At 42.8% G+C, this 25,285-nt stretch overlaps 1 protein-coding gene and 1 pseudogene across 5 annotated transcripts in view; one reads left to right on the top strand and one right to left on the bottom strand.

Annotated features, from left to right (window-relative positions):
* The window catches only part of NFKB1 (nuclear factor kappa B subunit 1), an 82,270-nt gene extending 77,787 nt beyond the window's left edge, over window positions 1-4,483 (top strand). For 4 of the 5 annotated variants that reach the window (XM_032782939.2, XM_032782938.2, XM_075066225.1 and 1 more), the window contains 3 exons: window positions 1,291-1,463; window positions 1,640-1,817; window positions 3,580-4,483. In XM_032782939.2, the coding sequence (XP_032638830.1) occupies window positions 1,291-1,463; window positions 1,640-1,817; window positions 3,580-3,758 (530 nt within the window). In that variant the 3' untranslated portion in view covers window positions 3,759-4,483. The remainder of the gene's footprint in view (window positions 1-1,290; window positions 1,464-1,639; window positions 1,818-3,579) is intronic. The other variant, XM_032782940.2, reaches the window with a different exon arrangement.
* Window positions 4,484-19,685: 15,202 nt separating this feature from the next.
* Window positions 19,686-22,153, bottom strand: LOC116826287 (alcohol dehydrogenase 1-like; annotated as a pseudogene).
* Between the last annotated feature and the right edge of the window lie 3,132 nt (window positions 22,154-25,285).

Genomic DNA, 25,285 nt, shown 5'->3' with positions numbered 1-25,285 from the left:
TGCTATCTGGAGTGGCTGATGACCTTGAGTGCCAACCTCAGGTCAGACTGTCAAGAAGCAGGACAGAGACTCCAAACTGGTTGCATGTTCTAGAATTAGATTTCACCAGCCTAGTAACAAATGTAAACTCCTGAAGCTCTATAACAGTCTTGCCAGGCAAGCTGGACTTAGTGATACTTGGTTGCTATAGACTGAAGATCACAAAATATTCAGGTTGCTTCCAGTTGCAAGAGACTTGTCACTTACCTGTCACTTTGATCCAGGTCAAATTGTACCTTAGATCTCTCACCAAAGACAATGCTTGTAGCCAATCCTGTGATAAATTAACTAAAGATTTATTAACTATGAAAAAGAAATGAGATCATTATTACAGGGTTAAAAAAGGCAAATGTATATACACAAATGAGTTAACAGTCTATGGTTTTAGAAGATGATGGAGTTATAGTATTCTGTCAGCTCTGAATGTCTTTCAGGGCTAACGCAGGTTGACCCTGGGGATCTCTGCTTTTGTTTCATAGCTCCAGCTCTGTGAGAGTCCAAACAGCAAAAGAGAGATGACACATTTTCTTGTCAGTTATTTTTATTTCCTTCTTCCAGAATTCAAGCTAATGGGATGAGTCCTTTTGTACGTAGCCTTTTCCTGAGTGAGAAGGGGCAATTAACAAAATCTTTGTATTGTGATGTCCCACAATGACCCATATAGTTTTGATAGGTCTTCTTGATGGTTAGAAGACAGTCCCTCCTGACTGGGTTCATAGTTCCAGAGCAAACATTTTTTACAGTCATAAAGCAAAAAGTTTAATATTACTTTGTAGCATGTGATAGGGATATTATAAGTGAGATTAATGCATTCAGCAACTTACAGACAATTCATAAAATCTAAGCACATTGTTATAAGGGCAATATCCATCTTAACCATACTAACCGAATGGTGAAGCAGGCTGGTTTCCAGTGCTCAGCTGATGCCTAAACTGTCAGCAAAAGCTGGCACTTGGTCTGCCAGCCATCACAAACCATACATCAGAAGTGCAACTGCTAGTAGAATAAATATGGTTCTTTTTATAGTCATACGTTATTTCTGACTTTTGAATTTTGACAAGACATAGTCCACATGCTCACTGTTATGCTACAGTGCGAATAAATATATTGAGTAAATACTTTCATGTCTACCAATCACTTTTTAATTAAACGGTTTGCCTCTGCTTAGGGGCAAAAATGTCACTGTGGTTTCATTAATAGGTGCATGGTTTATTCATATAATAAACTTGGTTTATTTCTCTATTTCACCAGGAGATATGAAAAAATTGAATGAAGACTCCAAGCAGCAGCTTTACAAGTTACTGGAAGTACCAGATCCAAACAAAAACTGGTCTACACTGGCACAAAAATTGGGTCTGGGAATACTTAGTAATGCCTTCAGGTTGAGTCCTACCCCAGCCAAAACTCTGCTGGATAACTATGAGGTAACTCTTTTTTAAAAGATGTTCTAAAGGACCGAGGAAACACAAGATCATATGTGACACAAGCAACTGCCCTCAATAATGTTCTCCTCCTGCATGGATAGGTGGTGCCGCCCTTTATTTTATAACAAATCTGCCACAGTGATATGTATATTATTTTCCTTTCTGTTTTATCGTAGGTTTCTGGTGGTACAGTGAAGGAGTTGGTTGATGCCTTGAGACTAATGGATTACACAGAAGCAATTGAAATCATTCAGAAGGTGCTCTCCATCCCATTAAACCAGTCTAGCAATGAGGATAATGTTCTGAAGGCTCCGCCATCGTCACCATCTGCCTTCGCCACCAAAGAAGAGACGGGTAAAATATATAGGCATAGATAATGTGTTTTGAAAATGTTTTCCGGCAAGTTTCATGTGATTCTGATACATTTCAATCCAGCTCTCTTTGCACGGAACAGCCCTATTCAGTTGCCTGTCTGGGAAGTACTAAAATATGTAAGAGTTTCTCATTTTACACTTGCCAGGCCTAATAGTGAGGGGAGATAAATGGAAGTTGAGCACGTAGCAATGACTCAGGGCAAGAGTTATTATAGTCTGTTTTCTGAAAATAGATATTTGCCATGTCATAGGTATTAATTTATCCTTGCCAGCAGCAAGGGACTAGTCTATCTCATTTGCCCATTTTTGAACATCCACTCTGTCATGTCATTGTCCAGCCTCCCCTGTACAAAACGCCTCCGTTTTCTTTTACTAGTTTTTTCCTATGATCTTGATTGGACTTAAGTGTTTTGTCCTCATTAACTGCTCATCAAAGTAGTTAGGCTATACAGCTTGATATTACAATTTAAATAGTTGCCAATTCTACAGCACTTGTCATCTACAGATTTTAAATGCTGTATGGAGATGGGTAGTGCCATTTATCCCCATCTTATCTATAGGGAAACAGAGGGATGGAGGTAAAATGAATTTTCTATGGTCACATACTGCGTCAGTTTCAGAACAAGGAATAAAACCCAAGTTTTCCGACACCCAGACTAGTGCCTTATTCATTGATTAACACTGCCTCCGTAGCCCATGTACAGTATATACTGAGACACAAGATAAACTGGTCAGGTTTCACTTCCATCACTTTTGCTAGTTTAAATTTTATAGTGCCATTCAGTTTAGACTGCATGCCTATGTATATGCTATGTAAGAACTAGGTATTATTCTCTCTATGTTCTTGAAGATTACAATATCAAATCTAAATTGGCAGCACCACCAGTGAAAGAGCTTTGCCTCTTAGCCACAGTAATAAGCCACTCCTTATTCATTGATTTGAAAATGTGTTTTAAAGAGTTAGTAATTTAAGATATTAAAAATTCCAAAATGTGCTGAATGATCTGTTTCAGTCGCATCAAGCACATTGTTCCCAGCTTTATAATGATGACGGGTCTCTGTGCCATAAGCACCTTCAACTGAGGAAACGCAGCTCACATAACAATCAATTATTCCTTTGTAGATTTTGCACAGATGGCAGCTGTTGCTGAACTTTTCAGATTTCATACTCACCTTAACTAGATGCAAATTTATTCAAGTATTTTGACAATCCATCCTTTGTTCTTTCATGGAAAGATGTCTTAATAACAAAGAGACCTCAACCTGGACACTATAGTTCAGCATCAGTTTATACTTCTAAGATCCAGCATGCCTTTATCCTGGTACTGAACGTACTCCTATGGGCATTACCAGTGTGAAGATAGTAGTAACTTTTATGGATCAATGTGGCTGCTAGTTATTCTGCGTGGGATCCCACTTAAATACCAGGCATCAAACCCTATCCATCCTCCCACCACTGATACCCATTTTTCGCCACTAAACAACCCTGCAGACTCAATCAGCATAGTGTGATAGAAGGACATCAAAGTAAGTAGGCTTTGGTCAGTTCCTGAGCAAGAACAACCAACACCTTCCTACTGCAGTACTGAACCCAAAAATTGCAGTATTTTGATTGTACTTTACAAGTGCCTTTGTCTATTAGAGAGTATTTCTCATGGCTCTTGAGGACATTAAACTAGCTTATAATGTTTATAGTGCAGGATGAAAAACAAATGTGTCTTCTTTTCTGTTTTCTTTCTCAGGTGAACTTTATAATGTAAAATTGCAAGACAATGAAAGCATGTGCGATAGCGGCGTGGAGACCTCCTTCCGCAGACTTAGCTTCACTTACTCTGAGTCCCTTAACAGCAAGTCATCGATAACACTTAGCAAAATGGCCCTGGGATATGAACAAGAAGGCTCAGTTCAAGGCAAAATGTAACCAGTTAGTAACATGCAATTACATGAACCAAAATAACAGTTAAAAATATGCCTGTGTAATTCTCTCCAGCAGAAGTGATTTTACAGTCAAAAGTGCACTGGAAAATACCTGTCTGAAGTGTTCAAGATTTGAGAACATGACTCATGAACATTGCTTCTTTCTTTGTTTAAGTACTTTTAGTTTTGTTCATTTACAAGCAGTATAGTGTTACCAGAACCAGTAACCAGTGCCGCATAGTGCATAGAACCGGATGATGTAACTGAATGAGCTTTTCTGGTTGCCAGAATTTTCTGTATGGGATGGACGTTGCTACTTCTTGATAATGTTGAACACCAACTCACCATTCATAAAAGATGTACTGCACACAGAGCAATCGAGGATGCATCTTCTAGCAACCCATTCCCCAGTTATACAGCACAGCTACATGGAAAGGGGAGCTCATACAACTCTTAAAAGAATTCCCCTGATGTTAAAGACAAATTGTGGTTTTCTCAAAGTAGTCATTGTTGCAATTTTTAAAAAACTACAAAAAAGCAATCATGTATATTTCAGTGAATGTATTTAAATTTAACTCTGGTGACTATAATCATTCAAAGCTTTAAAAAGTTTGTCACTTTACTATTGTAAATATTCTTTTTAGATCAATTCCTTTCACAGAGGAAATTTGTGCTTTTTAAATGCTTATTTTTATTTTACTTTTATAATAAAAACAAAATTAAATTAAATCTTTCATCTTCGTTGACCATTTTGACTTCCCTTTGTAGAGTTTTAGAAAGATTTGTGTCTTTCTATTTTTTTCCTCTGTTCACCTTTTCAATTATAGGATCTGAGAGCAGATAATACAAGATTAATGTGATCTTTTTTTTGCATTAAAAATAGCCATGAGCTGAAAACAATTCCTCTTCAAGCATTGCCCCTTTTTACTTGAGAAGTCAGGGGCCTGAGATATAGCTGAGCAGAGGTGCCTTGTGCAGGCTGTGGTTTGTTGTTTTGGAGCTATGGCCTCTAATGCTAATCCTCTTTACTCCCCTTTGTGTGTCTGTCCTGTTGATTAATAACAGTGAAGGAGAGTGCTCCACGGGCGGATGTGCACGCACTGCAAAGGGCTCGCATCTGTGCAGAGCCATGCCTCGTGCTTTGAATGAGGGGGATATAGGGAGGTGCAAGCCTGCAATCACTCAGTTCCATCTGGGCTGTAGAGCCAGAGACTCCACAGCAGAAGAGAAGGAAATGGGGAGGTAGAGCCCCAATAGGGACAAAACATAGAATCATAGAATACCAGGGTTGGAAGATACCTCAGAAGGTCATCTAGTCCAACCCCCTGCTCAAAGCAAGACCAACCCCAACTAAATCATCCCAGCCAGAGTCTTCTCAAGCCAGGCCTTAAAAACTTCTACGAATGGAGATTCCACTCTCCCAAGGTAACCCTCGGTGCTTCAGCACCCTCCTAGTGAAATAGCGTTTCCTAATATCCAACTTAAACCTCCCCCATTGTAACTTGAGGCCATTGCTGCTTCTGCCACCACTGAGAACAGCCTGGCTCCATCCTTTTTGGAATCCCCCTTCAGGTAGTTGAAGGCTGCTATCAAATCCCCCCTCTTTCTTCTCTTCTGCAGATTAAATAAGCCCAGTTCCCTCAGTCTCTCCTCGTAAGTCATGTGCCCCAGCACCCTAATCATTTTTGTTGCCCTCTGCTGGACTGTCTCTAATTTGTCCACATCCTTTCCATAGTCGGGGGCTCAAAACTGGACGCAATACTTCAGAGGTGGCCTCACCAGTGCCAAATAGAGGAGAATAATCACTTCCCTCGATCTGCTGGCAATGCTTCTATTAATGCAGCCCAGTATGCCGTTAGCCTTCTTGGCAACAAGGGCACACTGTTGACTCATATCCAGCTTCTCGTCCACTGTATCCTCAAGTCCTTTTTTGCACAACTGCCACTTAGCCAGTTGGTCCCCAGCCTGTAGCAGTACATGGGATTCTTCCTGCCTAAGTGCAGGACTCTGCACTGGTCCTTGTTGAACCTCATCAGATTTTTTTTTGCAGCCCAATTCTTCAATTTCTCTAGGTCACTCTGAACCCTATCCTTACCCTCCAGTGTATCTACCTCTGCCCCCAGCTTAGTGTCATCTGCAAACTTGCTGAGGGTACAATTAATCCCATCATCCAGATCATTAATGAAGATGTTGAACAAAACCAGCCCCTGGATTGACCCTTGAGGCACTCCGCTTGACACCAGCTACCAACTAGACATCGAGCCGTTGATCACTACCCGTTGAGTGAGCCCAATGATCTAGACAGCTTTCTATCTACCTTATAGTCCAATCCCTATTTTTTTAACTTGCTGGCAAGAATACTATGGAAAACCGTATCAAAAGCTTTGCTAAAGTCAAGATATATCATGTCCATGGCTTTCCGCATATCCATAGAGCTAGTTATCTCATCACAGAGGGCAATCAAGTTGGTCAGGTACGACTTGCCATTGGTGAATCCATGTTGACTGTGCCTAGTCACCTTCCTCTCCTCCAAGTGCTTCAAAATGGGTTCCTTGAAGATCTGCTCCATGATTTTTCCAGGGACTAACAACGAATTACAGGGATTTCATGAGGAGACAACTCCCACCCCCAGCTGACAGCACATTCCACCAGATTTTTTAATTTAAATTGGATTTTTATTTAAATTAAATGCATTTTTCTTTTTAAAAATAAACCTATTTAAAAGTACATTTGAACCTGTGATAACATATGTAAAATAATTTACATTTAATAAATTAATATTGAGCAGTACACGTTAGCTGCTGAAGTCTCAAAGAAAATCAAACCAATGAAATCGTTCAAGTCACTGGCTAAACATCTGCAACCAGAGTTTTTTGAACGATTAACCCAGTTTTTGACAGCAGTAACCTCTTCTGCAGGTGCACGGATTATATATATTTCATGTGAGTTTATTCACCTAGTTCGGTTCAATGACCAGTTCATTCAAAGTTAAGAAATGAGTGGGAAGTTGAAAAAGCAGAAAAATTTGTTTTCCTCTTCCTATCTATGAATAAAAATTCAGTGTGAGAGGATGAAATTCTACGAGTCCTAAAACCTTGAAGGACATGGTGACTAGAAAGAATCGTTTCAATTCATTAACTGTAGATCATACTTTTTTAGTTTAGTAAATCAGTTTTAAATGCAAATGTTTGGATAACTTTGTTTCTTATGTTCCCAGCTCACTGAAGTAATAAAAGAATTAAATGCTGTTTCTGCACATTTCTATTTTGAATTCCAGTTTCCATCCAAACAGCTTGACACAAATCACAAATAAAAAAAATTAATCATCCAACAAATAAGAAACACATCATTCACCATTTCTAACATAAACATTTAAAAATTAAGAATCTGAACAAATGTATGTTAAGCTAAATGAATGAGTATAGCTTTAGTGTATCCTTCTGGTTAGCAAAAAGTAGTACCAAATTTAGTGTAAAGGCTCTATTTATTTAGTTGCAGATCAGTTTGTTTTAATTTTTACCAACCATTGCATATCAGCTATTGTTTAGCAAAATAACAAAAAAATACAAATGAAAACAAGATTAAAATTCATTATTTCAATCAAGGTTTACTGCTTGCTGATTTAAATCATAATTAAAATCCGTGATTTGAATCATTTTATTTGAAATGGTTTGGAAAAACTGGTGCTGCTGGTCTCGGTAGCAAAAATCTTGGAAACAAAACACAAAGGATCAAACTGAGTCCTCATACTCTCAGTCCTGTGAGCTCATTACAGCTCCCAGATTTGAGCCCAATTTGCCAATGCACTACACTTCCTTGTGAATTAGAATTAATTCTTATTTTAAACACATCTGCAGCTAAAGCCATCTTCAGCCTATAAACTTGACCTTTCTTCCCATCCATCATCTCAAATGGGTATCAGGCATGTCACATTGTACAAAATTTTCTCTTGTTTATATTGCCATATGCTGTATACTGATAGAGCACTGGTTGTTTTTTATATTGTTTTTTTAAAAGGGTGGAAGTTGAAAAACTCTCTTCCAAAGCTGATGTCTAATTACATTAACAAGAAAAGTAATGCAAATGCATTAATAACCCACACTTTACCTTTGGATAAAATCAATTAAGGATTTGAACTGCCCTCCAGATATCTGGGTGGCCAGAGAGTGGCAGCTGATGACAGGGCCCAGCTCTGCAGGCAGCAGTGCAGAAGTAAGGGTGGCAATACCATACCATGGCATCCTTACTTCTGCGCTGATGATGGCAGTGGCTCTGCCTTCAGAGCTGGGCTCCCGGCCAGGAGCTGCCGCTCTCCAGCTGCCCAGCTCTGAAGGCAGCGCCGCCACTAGCAGCAGTGCAGAGGTAAGGTTAGCAGTACCACAACGCTCACTACAGTACCGTTGTGCCCCCCAAACTCCTTTTTGAGTCAGAACCCCTACAACTGCAACACCATGAAATTTCAGATTGAAATAGTTGAAATCATGAAATTTACAATTTTTTAAATCCTATGATCATGAAATTGATAAAAATGGGCCATGAATGTGGTAGGACCCTAGTCATATAAATGGTGTAAATAGAAAGACAGTGGCCCGTCACTGTGAGAATTATGAGTGCTTGGAAATTCTGAAAATCAGGCCACTAAGTTAAGAATCTAAATACTTAATTTAGGTGCTGTCATAAGCAGATAGCTAAGGGTTAATGTTTCTTTTACCTGTAAAGGGTTAACAAAGAGAACCAAACACCTGACCAGAGGACCAATCAGGAAACCGGATTTTTCAAAGCTGAGGGAGAGAGTGTTTTGTGTCTGTGTCTTTTGTCTGGCTCTCAGCTATGAGAGGAATCTTTTCTATCTTCAAGCTTCTAATCTTCAGTTTCAAAGTTGTAAGTACAAAGGTAGAAAAACAATAGGCTGTTATTTTTTTTTTTTGTATGTTACATGTGTGTAGTTTGCTGGAATGTTTTATTTGGATATCTTTTGATAAGACTGTTTATCATATTTTTCTTTTAAGCAATAGCCCTGTGTATTGTCACCTTATGCAGAGATCATGTTTTTATGTCTTTTTCTTTCTTTTTATATAAAGCTTTCTTTTTAAACTGTTGGATTTCTTTCTTGTTTCCTTGTTTTATCCCAGGGAATTGGGATAACTCACTAGGACTGGTGGAGGGAGACGTGATGGGGAGAGGTAGAATCTCTCTTGTTTTCCTTGAATCTGTGTGCTCTGGGAAGGGGATTAGATTCAAAGAGTTTGGATCAGAACTCTCAGGTTAGCCCAGAGAGGAAATTCTGGGTGGGAGAGAGAGGGGGAAGGGAAGTGGGTTATTTCTCTTTGTTGTAGACTCAGGGCATCTGAGTCTTGGGGGCTCCCCAGGGAAGGTTTTGGGGAGACCAGAGTGAGACAGGCACTGTAATTCCTGTCTGGTGGCAGGCTATCGGATCTAAGTTGGTAATTAAGCTTAGAGGTTTCATGCAGGCACCCAGATTTTTGGACGCTAAGGTCCAGATTTGGGAATTATGCTTTTGATATGATCCCACCACTGCCACCATATATAGGGCATGATTTATGTGTACGAAGTACGTCTTGATGTATGTGGAGCATTGTTTGGCAAACATTAGTTCTTCCATCTTCTGTTTCAGTATTTGCAGCATTCTGTTGTTTTAAATCCCTGAGTGATAAGGAATCGGGTGTGAGCAACACAGCGCTTCTCCAGAATCTCCTGTCTGACTCCTTCCCGTTAGTCAAAATTTTATTAATATGTTTTTACAGTCTTTGCTTCTAGAGCTGTGTAAATTGGGCCTATCTGAACCTGGAAACATCTGAATGTATTTAGGAATCATTTTTGAGGTGTGTGAAAGAGAGCAGAGCATGTAGGAAGGAGGTTATCCTAGAGATGGGTCTGCTTCCAAGTTATTCAGAATTAAACTAAATTAACCATTCCATCAAGTAATTACAAGAGCTCTCGTGGAACCTCTCCCAGTATGCTCTGCAGCAGCATTGTCTGCCTTCTTCTAGTTGCTTTTTAATCAAGGCTCCTCTGCCTCTTTCTGGAATCCACAACTTGATCAAGCACAAGTACCAACTAAGCTGCAACCAACAGCACATAACTTGAGTGCGATACACAGAGGACTTCTACTGAAACAAAGATGTAAACTGAGAAGACATTTATCAGATGAAAAAAGTAATGCTTTTGTTAGCATGGGTTTCCCATTCAAACTGAATAATGACCTTCTGTTACTGTAACATTTCATTAAATGTATGAAACTAGTTTTCTAATTGTTTCTTGCTTTGCATGTTCTCTTGTGATCTCTACTGCAAAGTGTGTGTAAATGTACCAGGGTTGAAAGTAAAGTTAACTAATTCAAAGTTTGTGTTTTTCCCGCCCTCCTAAACAGGTGGAGAGATCAAAAATATCGATCTGTACTTTCATAAATCACAGTGTACTGACACTACTGTAAGTTGACAATCTGCTCAGAGGGAGCACTACCACCTCCTTTTGCCTGTTGACATAATGCTACTATTGGCTCTCAGAATATGGAGTTCTACATCTAGTCTCTAGTTTCAGATGTAACCCCCCCCCCATGTGACCTAATCTGCCCTCCGTGTATAGATTGTACCTAGTCTGATGGGGTCCCATTGATCAGTGTCATCACACCACAGTTCAGCAATGCATGTTTATGGAGTCATAGTCATAGAAATGTAGGGCTGGAAGGCACCTCAGCAGGTAACCTAGTCCAGCCCCTGAGCCACTATAGGAGGTTGGCAGGGTGGGATGCAGGCCCTTTGCTCTTTCTGTTTAGAAGCTGTTGTCAGCCATGGGGCTGAGCATCTCCAGTGATCCTTTTCCTCACTTGGCCTCCCAAGAAGCAAGCCATAGTGGGGTTGAAAGCTGCTCGGCTCTGGCCCTTGTTTGCTTTGCAATAGCGGATGCTGGCTGAGAGCTGGGGAATTAGCTCCAGTGGTTGAACGTTCACTTTTCATATGAGTGGCAGCAGGATGGAGGCCAGCATTCTCGCAGCAGGGGGAGTGATGCCTGTGCCCTCCAGATAGTGGGGCAAGGACTTTCCCCAACTCCCTCCAAGGTAGCCAGCTCATATCCTTCCCTTTTTTTGCCCCCTCTTCCCATAGCAGTCAGGCAAAAGAGCAAAAGCCACTCTCCCGAGTGACCATCAGGAGGAGTCAAACCCACAACACAGGCACTATTAGCACTACACTCTACTCAGCTCACAAGAAGCATGCATCCTGTGACTATTTGGAAAGGAGCAACAGGATCCCAAGGGAACTTTGTGGCCTCCAGCATGACATGGGTGTGGTGAGGACAGTCTCCAGTTAGGGGTCTGAGTCCAAATGATAGAGCCATTGCCTTCCATGCAAAAAGTAGTGTGATTGATGCCTGCATTCTTCAATCACCCTGACTCACATCGCCTTTATGGCCCCCCTAGCTAGGGCAGTGAGATAACAGAGCAAGTCCCTTGCAAAGCCTCAACTAAAGGAGTCTCCAGTGGAATCAAACCCATGTTCTCAGGTGCTGGAATAGGCACTTGTGACTTGGTTGCCTCCCTAGCATGTTTCTGTTTACTATGCATAGGTTACAATGGCAGGTCAAGAGGCAATAGGCTATGCAGGAGTAAGGGCAGAAGAGTCTAGAGGCAAGGCGGGGCCTAGAAGGGTGAGTCTGGAGTTAATTGTGTCATGCAGGGGACATAGGGAGGCTGTCAGGGTCACAGAGGGGTCAAGGAGAGCAAGTCTGGAGGAAATGGAGACAGGGATTACTGATGAAAAGCTTGGTAGGAGCAGGGATTCAATCAGGGAATACTGGGGGGCGGTCGTGGCAAAAAGACTTGAGGTAGAGAGAGTCATGAACAGATCAATGAGGACAGATGTGCAGGCAGTGGGGTAAATGATGCCAGAGCAAGCAGGACTGGAGGTAGTGGGGGCCTTCAAGACGTCACCCAGGGTCAACTCAGAGGTAGTGGGGTCACAAAGAGTGAAAACTGGAGCCAATGGGGGCTGGCACAGAACACACTGCAGATCATTTTACATTCAGTAGGGTCACATGACACAGAGAAAGGGATAGTATATAGTGGGGTTTATATAGAGGTCAATGAGGCTCAAATTGGACGCAAAGGGGACATGCAAGGATACAGAGAACAAGGCTGGGGTCATAGAGCATTCACAGAGGCACAGTTTGAAAAGACATACGGTTCACATGAAGGCAGAGACAGCAGAATTGGAGGCACTAGGGAGGTTAAGGGGAGGTCAATGGGGATCCATTTGGACTCAGAGGGTAAAATGACCTAGAGGCCAAGGCTGGGGTCATGGAGAATTCAATGTGGTTTCATTTGAAGGAAGAGGGTTCACATGATGCCACAGAATACCGGGTTCCACATACTACTGGGTCACACAGAGGTCAATGGGAATCAATTTGGATGCAGAGGGATCAAATAAGGACACAGAGAAAAGGCTGGGGTCATGGAGTGGTCACAGAGGTTCAATTAGCAGGCAGAGGGTTCACATGAGATCACAGAAGGGCTGGAGGCACTGGGGGGTCATGGAGAGGTCATTGGGGATCAATTTGGACTCAGAGGGAGTCAAATGACACAGATTCCAAGGCTGGGATCATTGAGGCTTAATTTAAGACCCAGGGTTCACAAGAGGTCACACACTCTGGGGCTGGCGGTTGTCTGGGGGTCATCGAGAGGTCAATGGGTATCATTTTAGATGCAGACGGGTCAAATGACACAGAAAGGCAGTCTGGGATCATTGAGAAGTCAGAAAGGTTTAATTTAAGACACAGGGTCACACAAAGCAGGGCTTGCAGTAGTGTGGGGTCGTGAAGAGGTCAATGAAGATCAAGTTAGCTGCAGACAGGTCAGCTGAGGACACAGAGTGGCAGGCTGGGGTCATTGAGATTTCACAGAGGTTCAGTTTGAAGGCAGAGGGTTCATATGAGGTCACACACATCAGGGGAGGAGGCACTGAGGGGTCATGGAGAGGTCAATGGGAATCAATTTGGATGCAAAGGGGTCAAATGAGGACACAGAGACCAATTGTGGGGTCACTGAGCATTCATGCAGTTTTATTTGAAGGCAGAGGGTTCACATAAGGTTACACACAGCAGGGCTTGATGTAGTGTGAGGTCATGGGAAGATCAATGAGGATCAATTTAGATGCAGAGGGGTTAAATGAGGACACAGAGACCAATGCTGAGTTCATGTGGTTTTTAGTTGCAAGTAGAGGGTTCACATGAGGTCACAAACAGCAGGGCTGGAGGTTGCCTGGGGTCTTTGAGAGGTCAGTGGGGATCAATTTAGATGCAGGGGGTCAAATGAGGACACAGAGACCAAGGCTGGGGGTCATGGAGAGTTCAGAGATGTTCAGTTTGAAGGCAGAGAGTTCAAATGAGGTCACACAGAGCAGGGGAGGAGGCAGTGAGGGGTCATGGAGAGGTCAATGGGAAATCAATTTGGCTGTAGAGGGGTCAAATGAGGACACAGAGTCCAAAGCTGGGGTCATGGAGAATTCACAAAGGTTCAGTTTGAAGGCAGAGGGTTCATATGAGGTCACACAGAGCAAGGGAGAAGGCACTGAGGGGTCATGAAGTGGTCAATGGGAATCAATTTGGATGCAGAGGGGTCAAATGAGGACACAGACACCAGTGCTGGGGGGTCACTGAGAGGTCATGCAGTTTCAAGTTGAAGGCAGAGGGTTCATATGAGGTCACACAGAGCAGGGGAGGAGGCAGTGAGGGGTCATGGAGAGGTCAATGGGAATCAATTTGGCTGCAGAGGGGTCAAATGAGGACACAGAGACCAGGGCTGGGGTCATAGAAAGGTCACAGAGGTTCAGTTTGAAGGCAGAGGGTTCATATGAGGGCACACAGAGCAGGGCAGGAGGCAGTGAGGGGTCATGAAGGGGTCAATGGGAATCAATTTAGATGCAGAGAGGTCAAATGAGGACACAGAGACCAAGGCTGGGGTCATAGAGAGTTCACAGAGGTTCAACTGGAAGGCAGAGGGGTCATATGAGGTCACAGCAGGGGAGGAGGCGCTGAGGGGTCATGGAGTGGTCAATGGGAAATCCATTTAGATGCAGAGGGGGTCAAATGAGGCTACAGAGACCAAAGCTGGGGTCATTGAGAGGTCATGAGGTTTTATTTGATGGGAGAGGATTCACCTGAGGTCACACACACCAGGGCTTCAGGTAGTGTGGGGTCATGGGAAGGTCACTGAGGATCAATTTAGATGAAGGGGGTCAAATGAGGACACAAAGACCAAAGCTGGGGTCATTGAGATTTCATAGAGGTTCAATTAGCAGACAGAGGGTTCATATGAGGGCGAAGGCACTGAGGGGTCATGGAGCAGTCAATGGGAAATCCATTTGGATGCAAAGGGGTCAAATGAGGACACAAAGAGGCAGGCTGGTCAATGAGATTTCATGAGGTTTTATTTGCAGGCAGGGGGTTCACCTGCGGTCACATAGAGCAGTGCTTGATTTAGTGTGGGGTCACGGAGTGGTCAATGAGGACCAGTGTAGATGCAGGGGAGTCAAACAGGGTACAGAGAGCAAGGCTGGGGTCCTGTACCATTCACTGAGGTTCAATTAGAAGGCAGAAGGTTCACATGAGGTCAAAGCAGCGTTGGAGGCAGAGGGGTTAAATGAGGACACAGAGGCAAGGCTGGGGTCATGGAGAGTTCACAGAGAGTTCACACAAGATCACAGAGAGCAGGCTGTAGATACTATGAGGTCATGGAGAGCAAGGCTGGACATATTGTGCTCATGGAGGATAAATTTGGATGCTGTCAGGGTCACAACTGCGTCTTATCCCTCTCAATCTTAAATTAGTGGGGCTTTTAGAGACAGGATACCAGACCAATATGGAAGGGTAATGCTTATGCTGTTAAAGGTTCAAAATTTCACATTTGATGCTGGGCTGTATAGTTCTTTAATACAATGGTAAATCTTATCCTAATGTCAACATATGTGCTGTCTTTTTTTTTTAAGCAAACAAATAGCAAAATAAACATCCATGTAAATTTTGACACAATGGTCAAGAACACAGAGCTGAGTTAAATCAAGCTCAGGCGTGCTTCTTTCAAGCATCTTTTCTGAATAAAAAATGTCTCCTGTAATATCACTTTTATTTTGCATTACAACCTTTTTCAAAATCTCAGAACCACGAAATCTTTCCTTTTCCACTGCTTGGGTCCCTCACTCCCACCACTACAGCCCAAGACTTTAACCCACCTTCCCTTCCTTCTGCCGTGCTCTCTTCTTCCAAATAGAGCCATGACTCATGATGCCTGTTATTGTGCATCAATAGTCCATGCATCTGACAGACCTCTAAAGTAGTTTGTTTCTGCATCTTTAATGGAAATGGGATCTTGATTGTTTTGGCACCCATATGCCTTGTAGTAATACATAATGACCCCTCTGAATCTATTCCCCAGAGTAGCACAGATTTATTGGCAGATCACAAATACAGTTTTGCCATGAAACAGCCCAGAAGCTCTTGTGAGCATTTTCTGATATTCCCAAGGCTTTTCCCTGAGGCAAAAATCTTTTTATTAATATAAACAGTGGAGAAAGACAAGTAAAAACGACGTTACAATTACCCAATATGTTGGTTTGTAAAAACCTCTTCAGCCTTTGCTTTACCAACTAGATGAATAGTTCTGAATCATTTGTGCTGTGTGACCAGCAAAATACACAGAAAATCATCCTGCGACTCACTGTATTCTGCAGTCTTTTGGTGATAGAAAAGCTCGTGGGATTTGGGTCACCAAAAGAAACAAAGGGAAGTTTTGAGGTACTGTAGGGTAGATGAGAGGTGGCTAGGTGCTGGAGCTGGGTAATGTAGAGGGTTTGTCACAGGCCCAAGGACTCCCTCCCTCAGGGGGTCCCATGGGGAGGCAAATCAGCATTGTATGTTGCTAACGCAGCTGCAAGCATCTCAAGGCATTTCGGGGGAGGGTCAAAGGTGAGAGTGTGAACTGGAGGATTTCTTTGCAGGTTGCAAGAGGCCAAAAGGGGGACAGAGGAAAAAAGCAAAGAACGGGTTAACTCAACACTTCAGCTAGCTCCATCTAGATAAAACACTGGTCCTGGTCCAAAGTCATGGGCTCAAGAAAAAGTCTGCAGCTGTCCAGCCATGAGAAGAGAACTAAGTGGAGCATGGGTACAAAAATTGCAGTAAAAACAGCAAGAGCAAAAAAAACAACAAAGGCCAATGGGGAGGCGGTGGAGCTGGGGAACAAAGTCTCTGAAGCCGATGTATTTTGGGAACGCTGAGGAGGCCACAGCAAGCCTGTTTTGACTGGTACAAAGAGCACAAGAAACAGAAGGCCCTAAAACAAAAACACCCCCAAAAGAAACCCAGGACTTAAAAACCCTCTCGAGAGCCAAAGCAAGTCGGAGATCACAGCAAACCCCTGGACCCGTGCATGGAACAAGAACTCCCATTCACCCCTCCCCCTCTTCTTCTTATGTTACACCCAGGCTTGGCCAGCCTTGGGTTGGGTGTGTGTGAGTATAAAAGTGGGTTAGGGCTGGGGTATTAACTTTTTCTTGCTCCCTTTGAGTGATGAGGGAGCAGTCTCAGCACTCACTGCTGTTATTTTATTATTTTATTAACAAAGCTTTAAAACTTAAGACACTTGGTGTGCTCCATCATCTCCTTCCCTAAAGATCCTGCAGCCTCAGCCTGATCACCTGATGCACAGGGTAGATTGGTAACAGAAATCCGTCCCTAGGTTTGAGACTGGTACTGGATTTGTAGCTAACACCTCCAGTGCACCCACCACAGTTCAGCTTCAGGATAGTGTCAGGTTTTCCTTTAGCATTTGGTACCAAAACAGACTATAATCTCTGGATATAAGACGAGAGAGCAAAAGAAAAGATGTCACCTCTCTACTCATATCCATGTAGGTATGATCAGTTACAATTTCAAGGTGTCTCACAGTTCCCAAGTGTTGGAGATTCTGGCTATTGGAACATTCATCTACATACATGATTTGGTTAGCTGGAGGTATAAAGAGGTAGGAGTGGAGTGAGAAGGATCAAGCTCATTTAAGGTCACATGGCAGGACACAGATCCACTTCTCTCATCATTTCACAGGCCTTGAGGCTACAGGATACATTTTAAAACATTCTTTACCCCCAAAGTTGCTTCCTTATTAACCTACAAATCTTTTCAGCTTTCATCAGGCCCATTTTTCACAGCTCTCCATGTCAGAATCACTGAAAGCCTTTCACAGCTCTCTTCATGTTATCATAATAAAAAAAAAGAGACCGGTGAGGAGTAGATACGGGATATGAAGTGTTGAGATGTTAAGACCCATATACCTCCCATTGCTCTGAACCTTAAGAAAGGAGGACGCTGCCAATACTGAAATATAAAATAAAAGTAGTTAGTTACAAATGCTGACATGCAGATAAAGATCAGCTAACATCTGATTTGTTTTTCTAACAATCCTATCTTGCTTCTTGTCAAACATATTTCTAACCCAACCCTGTCAGCAATGTAATGCAATGAATGAATCCATGGTACACCCACACCTTGATTCCTCCATGCAGATCTGGACACTCCATCTCAAGAAAGATATATTAGACTTCGAAAAGGTGCAGAAAAGGTGCAGAAAAGGGCACTAAAAACAATTAGGGGTATGGACAGGTTTCCATAGAAGGAGAGATTAATAAGACTGGGACTGTTCAGGTTAGAAAAGAGACAGCTAAGCAAAGATATGATAGAGGTCTATAAAATCATGTATGGTGTGGAGAAAGTGAATAGAAAAGTGTTATTTACCACCTCACATAACACAAGAACTAGGGGTCACCCAATGAAATTAATAGGCAGCAAGTTAAAAAACAAACAAAAGGAAATATTTCTTGACAGCACATCAAGTCAAGGAGATGTTGTGGAACTCGTTGCCAGGAGATGTTGTGACAGCCAAAAGTATAAATGGGTTCAAAAAAAGGGATTAGAGAAGTTCATGGAGATTTGGTCCAAAAATGTCTATTAGTCAAAATGGTCAGGAACACAAATGCATGCTCTGGGTGTCCCTAAGCCTCTTCTAACCAGAAGCTGGGACTGGATGACAGGGATCACTTGAAATTGCCCTGTGCTGTTAGTTCCCTCTAAAGCATCTGATCCTGGACACTGTCTGAGATAGGATACTGGGCTAGATGGATCATTGGTCTGATCCAGTATGAGCATTCTTATGAATGAACTGACTGCCAACATTTGGGAGAGGTTGGATGAGGTGGAGAGTCTGGCAGGGCGGTCAGGGGATGGCGAACAGGGAGGGTTGTGAGTGGGAGTCCATGGGGGAGCTTGTCAGGGGGCAGGAATGCGGATAGGGATCGGGAGGGCAGTCAGGGGACAGGGAGCAGGGAGGTTGGATAGGGGGTGAGGGTCCCGGGAGGAGAAGGTCGGGGACAAGGAGCAGGGGGGGTTGGATGGGTCGGAAGTTCTGAGGGGGGCAGTTGGGGGCATGAACTGGGAGGAGGAGGAGGCCAGGCTGTTTGGGGAGGCACAGTCTTCCCTACCCAGCCCTCCATACAGTTCCGTAACCCCGATATGGCCCATGAGCCAAAAAGTTTGCCCACCACTGTTCTTGAAGAACAACTATTCCCCAAACATTTGGGTGAGGTAAAAAATCTATTTGCAAGACTGTTCCTAAAACAGCAAATAAAGAGAGCACAAATGTGATTGAACAGAGCAGCCATTTAGAGTTCGCACACTGTTTTCATGGTATTTACTAGCACAGATATTCAGATAGATATTTAATAAAATCATATAAGAGAAAATGGAAATGTTTTATGATGTCCAGTGTCTATGTGCATAATATATTTTACAAAATATGTGTCTGAATGAGCCAGCTTTCAAGCTTAGGCACGAGCAGTTACACATGTACATATCCATATTTATAGGCATAATTGCTTTTTTCGTCATGCAAACTTAGGTTTTCAAGTTCTACTCTGGCAGCAGTAGAATTACCATTCACTTTCTTATTCCATAATATACATCAATAAAATAGCCACTAAACATTTCACAAGCAACGGAACAAGTTAACTAAGACTGAAATTTTCATCTACTTTTGTTTATCTCCATGCGCCATTAAAACTCCTTTCCCAGGGATGTCCAGTGAACGGCAGCATAGGCCCAAAGGATATCTAAAGGATGTGTTCGAATCATCATACAGTTCCCAGAGCCCACGTGACAGGATGCCAAGGCAGCTGCCTGGTTAAAAAATGAATAAAGACATTATACAGAGGAAGTGTGCAGGTTATGAAACAAAAACCTCCCCCTCAGTACCACAGCCTACATTTTGCCTGATGAAATAATTCTAAAGTCTATTATTTAGAGTCGGAAAAACTTTTATATATAAAAAATTAGCCTATCAAAAATACAGTTTATCCAGCTCTTATTTATACAGCAAAAAGCATAGTCTCTGTATAAAACACAGCCAAGACTTAGCCCTTCTTTCAGGGAGCTCTTACTTGAACTGATCTTGAGGTTGGCCTGCAGATAAGGAGGCTCCTTGTTAGGGGTCTTGTGAAGAATACACAAACACCTACTGCATTCAGTAAGTCTGCTCTAACATTGGGCCACTAATGAGCAAAGAAAATATGTGCCACTCTCACATGCCATAGTATCTATGCATCCAGTAATTTCAAAGGAATAGTCCACACCAGGGGTCAGCAACCTTTCGAAAGTGGCGTGTCAAGTCTTCACTCTGATTTAAGGTTTCGCATGCCGGTAATACATTTTAAGAAGGTCTCTTTCTATAAGTCTATAATATATAACTAAACTATTGTTGTATGTAAAGTAAATAAGGTTTTAAAAATGTTTAAGAAGCTTCATTTATAATTAATTAAAATGCAGAACCCTCGGACCAGTGGCAGGACCCAGGCAGTGTGAGTGCCACTGAAAATCAGCTCGCGTGCCGCCTTTGGCATGTGTGCCATAGGTTGCCTACCCCTGATCCACACCATGGCTGGTCATCTCAACCAGCACCTCCTGAAAAGGTTTCTTGAAGTCCTGAGAGTTGATGCACTCAGTGGCTCCTAACTCTTTAGCCTTTGTTGATGCCAATCCCAATGATCGAGGAAGCATCAGCTGCTTTACAGCCAATAACAACGGAGAGGCCCATTCCTCCCAAACTGAAGATGGCACAAGTTGAACCAGGTTTAACCTGCATAACAATAAAACAGGGGACTCTGTAAGAATCCATCCATAAATTGTAGCCCTGGAACACGGGGGGAAAGTTTTCTGGTACATACAATGTATTAATATACTAAGAAGGCAGTTGTGCCATTTGTCATTGAAAAATGTGTGCGCAAGTGCATGTGCACACACAGACACACACACACACACACACACACACACAAGTATTCACCTTGGAAGTATTAATGGCAGCCCCATAACTGGTGGAAAATCTACAGACAGATTTTATCCCAACGAGCAGCAGCAACAATTCTTGCTAGGACAGAATCAGGCACAACTTTGTATTCTGAGAAAGTGCTGATGATTCACAGGAAATGGTGAATCTGCTGATCTTGTGCGGCATGAGGTTCTGTGAATCAGAGCGGCTGCCAAGAGACATCAGGACTTGTCAGTAATATAAGGCATGGCTAATATTGTCAGAATCACTGAGGATGAGATTCAGGTAACAGAGAAATTGAAACTCATTGTGTTTTCTGCCAACAGCTGGTGTCTGGATTCAAATTGGAGCAGCATTCCCCACAGTGAGGGAGACAAAGAGGCACAAGACTTTGCTCCTAGAAAAAAAACAAAAAACAGAAACAGAACAGATCTTGTCAAAAGCATCTTCTGAACCACAGACTCTATATTAACCCCCCAGCGAACAAGTCTGCTGTCTATTGCAGCTTTCCCATCAAGTTTTCAATGGACAATTTCATACATAGAACAATCTTCTTCATCTATCAACTGGAGATTGTGAAGGAGAGGTTACTTACCTTAAAGTAACTTGAGTTCTTTGAGACATTTTGTCTCTACGGGTCGCCACCATAGGATGTGCGCGCACCGTGTGCTCTCAACTGGAGACTGCAAAGTAGTATTTGCAGGTTTGCACCTGTACCAAATGGCATCTCGTGCCCTAAATGGGGACATATAAGGAGGTGAGAGCCTGCCATCTCTCAGTTCTCTCTTGACCATGAAGCATCACTCCATAGCAGAGGGGAAGGAGGATGGGAGATGGAACATCCAGCAGGACAAAATATCTCAAAGAACTCAAGTTACTGTGAGGTAAGTAATCCCATGTCCCTATGGATGCTCCACCGGAGGAGTCTCCCAAGCAGTTACTCAGTGAGGAGGTAAGTCCAGGACATTTTGAAAGATTGCATCATCAAAGCCCTGAAGTATTATTTCTGGAAGCAGGTAAGATGGCATAATGTTTGGTAAAAGTCTGGAAAGAAGACCAGGTTGCACTCCTGCAGATTTCTGTTATGATAGTATGGTATCAGTGGGTGGTAGCACTCTTTTTCTTGACATCCTATAGAACTGGTTGCCAAAATGGCCCCACAAGTCCTAGTAACCCCACTACGGAGGGGGATATATGGAGGGTCCTCAAAGATAGCCATACTTTCTGGGCCTCTGATGTCTGGTAAGGTACCAGGATCTTCTTCATTAAAGGGAATCAGAGGACTGTGGGGCTTTGGTGTTGAGATGTGCCACAATCTTGAGTCGGATGAATCCTCTCCTGAGCTAAAGCAGTAGGGTGGGAGCTCAGGTGTCATGGCTGGTACACCAAATGCTAGAAACATAGACAAGTCTCAACTTACAACTGTCTGGACTATACCAGTGAGAGTGCTCTGACAGGTCTTTGTAACAGTGGAGACTCAGGCTCATCGGAAATTACAAGATCCTCTGAAGACAGAAATCTTTAATGAGGAAAAGGATTCTAGTAGCCTATAGTCAAGACTTGGGTCAGTACCGGAAGTGGGACAATCAACCTGTGGGATGGAGACTGCTGTGGTATCAGGGAGGTTGCAAGGTCCTTCCCCCTGAACTGTGGTAACAGGCTGGTACTGGGGGCATGCGCGATAGCCCTGTGGTTGTCACAGTGCTGCAAGAGATTGGTTGGTACCGCTGCAGTAGGTGCTGTGGCAGTAAAGGGTTTTTTCTTATGCGGTGCCAATGCCTCAGTACTGGACTTAGCTGGAGCATCCACTGTACCCTTTGAGGGACATGAGGTCTCCCAAGCATGGGTCTTATGGGATGATCTACCCCTTTTCTTTGTTTCCCTGGTTCTTTCAAGTCTTCACCTCCACGGTCACAGACAAAGCTGTAATAGTAACCGAAACAGCCTGTGACATTGAGGATGATGTGCTGAGGGGTGGAAGGGGCAGTGGACCCCTCTGAAGTTAGAGCACGTTCCATTACGGAGCTTTAGTCTAGCCTCCCTATCTTTTTTGGACCTGCCTTTGGCCAGAGACAGACAGACAGACTTTACTCTTTGAGGGGATATGGGGGGGCCCCCAAACACCTCAGGAAACTTGAGTGTCCATCACCGTGGGGAAAAGATCTGTGACAGGTCTAGCAGGGTTTAAACCCTGAGGTTTTAGGCATAACATTGTGCTCCAGAACAAATGAAAGGTCCAAAACTAGAAGGAGGTATCCCCTCCCCACCCAAGAGCACAAATGTGCTAAACAAATAAATAAAATAAATTAAAGTTTAAAAAGGGAGTTTTCTACAGTGAGGAAAAAGCGGGGAGCTGAATATGGCACACAGCAGAAGACTCTGTCTGAAGCTGCAGGCAGTTGAGAAGAAACTGAGTGGTGGGAGCGATGTGCCTCTCTATATTCCCCTGTTCAAAGCATGAGGTGCTGCTCTGCACAGGCCTGAGAGCACTGCTTTGTAGTGTCCAAGCAAAACCATAATCCTTTGGTAGGGCACCCATAGTGCCATGTTTTCAAAGAAGAAGAGTTGGTTTCTTCAAGAAACAGCCAGTTTTGTACCTCAGAGGGTTGATGAGATGGCTGTGCTTGGATTTTCATTCAGATCCAAAATTCTTGAATATCTCCAGTTCCCTAACAGAGTTTTTCCTCAGATTCTGTTCATTCTATTGAGATGATTGTCTGGCTTATGAATTACAGGTTTAAAGAGAAGCTAGTATAGCTACTGGATTCCATAAAGAAAATCAGTGGGCAGGAATACACTGACCATGATAAACATTGCTTCATTTCTACAATTAGGACAGGATCATGGCAGCTACCTGCAATCAGCAGGATGCAGCACTGGTGGACTCGGTTCCATGGATGCAGTTTCTGCTGAGGTCAGAACCCTGAGCAAAATCTGCATCCTTATTTTTATCATATCTGAGTCTCTTTATTCAGAATGCAAAATGTAAGTCTTATCCAGTGAAGACCTGTGATTTTATACCTAGATAAAACTCCTGATTCATTTCTATATGAACAGTATGTACAGTGGCACAACCCTCATTCTCTCTATTATTTTATATCTAAATCTAATGGCCTTTTATCTTAAGTGTTACAGCACTTGTTGCGCTGTCTGTATAGGTAAGTTATTAGTTCAATAAACTTACCTGTTATAATGTTTTCTTTCCATTGTAGCTGTGATAACCATTTTCTGAATAGTTGGTTAGAAGGGCTTTCCTGTTGCTGGGGTTAGTTCTGTCCTGAATTCTGCTGCTGTCTGAGTGAAATGCACCTTCCAGTCTCACAGGATTTTAAGCATAAATCAAAGTGTTGCCAGACTTTTTATCAAAGTTTCTATATGTGGCAGATCACCAGCAGCAAGTTTGTCATTTGTTAGCACACCTAGTCTGTTAAATCTGATAGGCCTCTGCTTTAAAACCTGTAGAAGGCATCTAGCTCTGTCTTTCCCTAAGCACTTTGCGACCGTGAGCTGCATAAAAATATCCATCAGGATAATAACTCAATGAACAGCAGATGACCTGTCCTAGGCCCCTGTATACAGGGACCTGAACGTCAACCATTGTTCTTACCAGTTACTCTGTAGCACGACATGTTTGAACCTGTTTCAGACTATTTAACAAAATACATTTCATTCCTCTTTGGCTTGGAAATGAAACATTTTCTGGATTCATACTTCTCTATCTCAATAGCCCAAAGTGAACGGATAAAGGTAAGTTACATAAAAATATAAGGATGGTCTTCCCCATCTCCCTTAACTCTTAGCATCCAGAGCAGTTTCCAGGCACACAACACCTGTGACCTAAGGGGTGGATTAAAGTGGGTCCAGACCCCCCGCCCCCCAGATAAGGTAGGGGACATTAGGCAAAATGGCATGGTATAAAAGGTGATTGCTAATATATTGCCCTGTCTATTCTAGGATACTGCAGCGCTTTAGCTATCTCCTTGTACATCCTTTTTCCTAATGTATATGCCTGCACTTGGAGCTGGGGTTGGTGACCCCCAGCTCAAAGAGGCATAACACAGGGCTAGCTCTGATCAAGCTACTGTGATAAAAACAGAGTGCAGCAGCACAGGCAGCCGGACACGTACCCAGATGAGACAACAGGCACATACTCAGGGTGACTAGCCCATCCCACTGGTTGAGCTGTGTGGGTCTGTCTCTGCCATCAGACTCCTGGCTCCAAGTGCAAGCATACCCGGAGGGGAAGCCCAGTCTCAGAGGCAGAATAGCAAGTGGCAGAGTCAATTGCTGCCTCTTGGCAGGTGCTAGGTTGCCTCCCCTGGGAGGAAGGCAGCTTATGGAGGGGACATGTGTCCATCCAGAGACAGTCTGAGCCGCATGGACAAGGATTCCCTTCCCTATAATGTTGTTGCAGGGCCGTCCTGTAGATGTATCCATACCCTTAACAGGTGGCATTATACAACTCTACCCAGATGGATAATTTATAGCATTATCCTAGAGAGACGTGTGTGGCCCTTATCATGGTATCTGCCCACTACAACTGTTAGTGGATTTTCTCTTCAGAATACCCCCTGGATGGTAGGGAAGTATTAAAGGGGGCCTGAGACATAGAATACAGAAAGAAACTTGCCAATGGTCACACTCGAAGACTATGAGTGTGGCAGGACCTGAACCTAGGGTCTCAGTGGAGCTGATGAAAATTCTGAAAAATTCCATTTAGAAAATTTCATTTTTAAATGAAAATTTCAAAAATATGTCAAACGTTTAAATGTCTATTTTAATGGTTTTTCATGTTTATATTCTTTTCCCATTATTTCATGACATCTCAGTAGCAGTAGTACATAATATATGCCATGTCATAATGATATAAATGAAAATCTATTTGATAAAAACATTAAGGGTAGCTGCTATAGTACAGACTGAACCATCTTATTTTCTAGATCAAAGCATCTCCTGTTTCTGCTGCAATGGAAGAGTTCAACACATTTTCAGGAAAATTGGTTTTCACAGGAATTTGCATTGAAATAGATACAATTTCATGAGTACTTTCAGTTTCATTGAAACAGCATTTTGTGACAGAAAACTGTTTCAATTAAAATTTTCCAACCAGCTCTGCTCCTTAGACCCACTGAAGTGCTCTATCCACTAAG

The sequence above is a fragment of the Chelonoidis abingdonii genome, chromosome 5, assembly GCF_003597395.2.
Source record: "Chelonoidis abingdonii isolate Lonesome George chromosome 5, CheloAbing_2.0, whole genome shotgun sequence".
NCBI lineage: Eukaryota > Metazoa > Chordata > Testudines > Testudinidae > Chelonoidis > Chelonoidis abingdonii.
The sequence above is the reverse complement of the archived record's forward strand: the minus strand, read 5'-3'. Positions and strand labels throughout refer to the sequence as shown.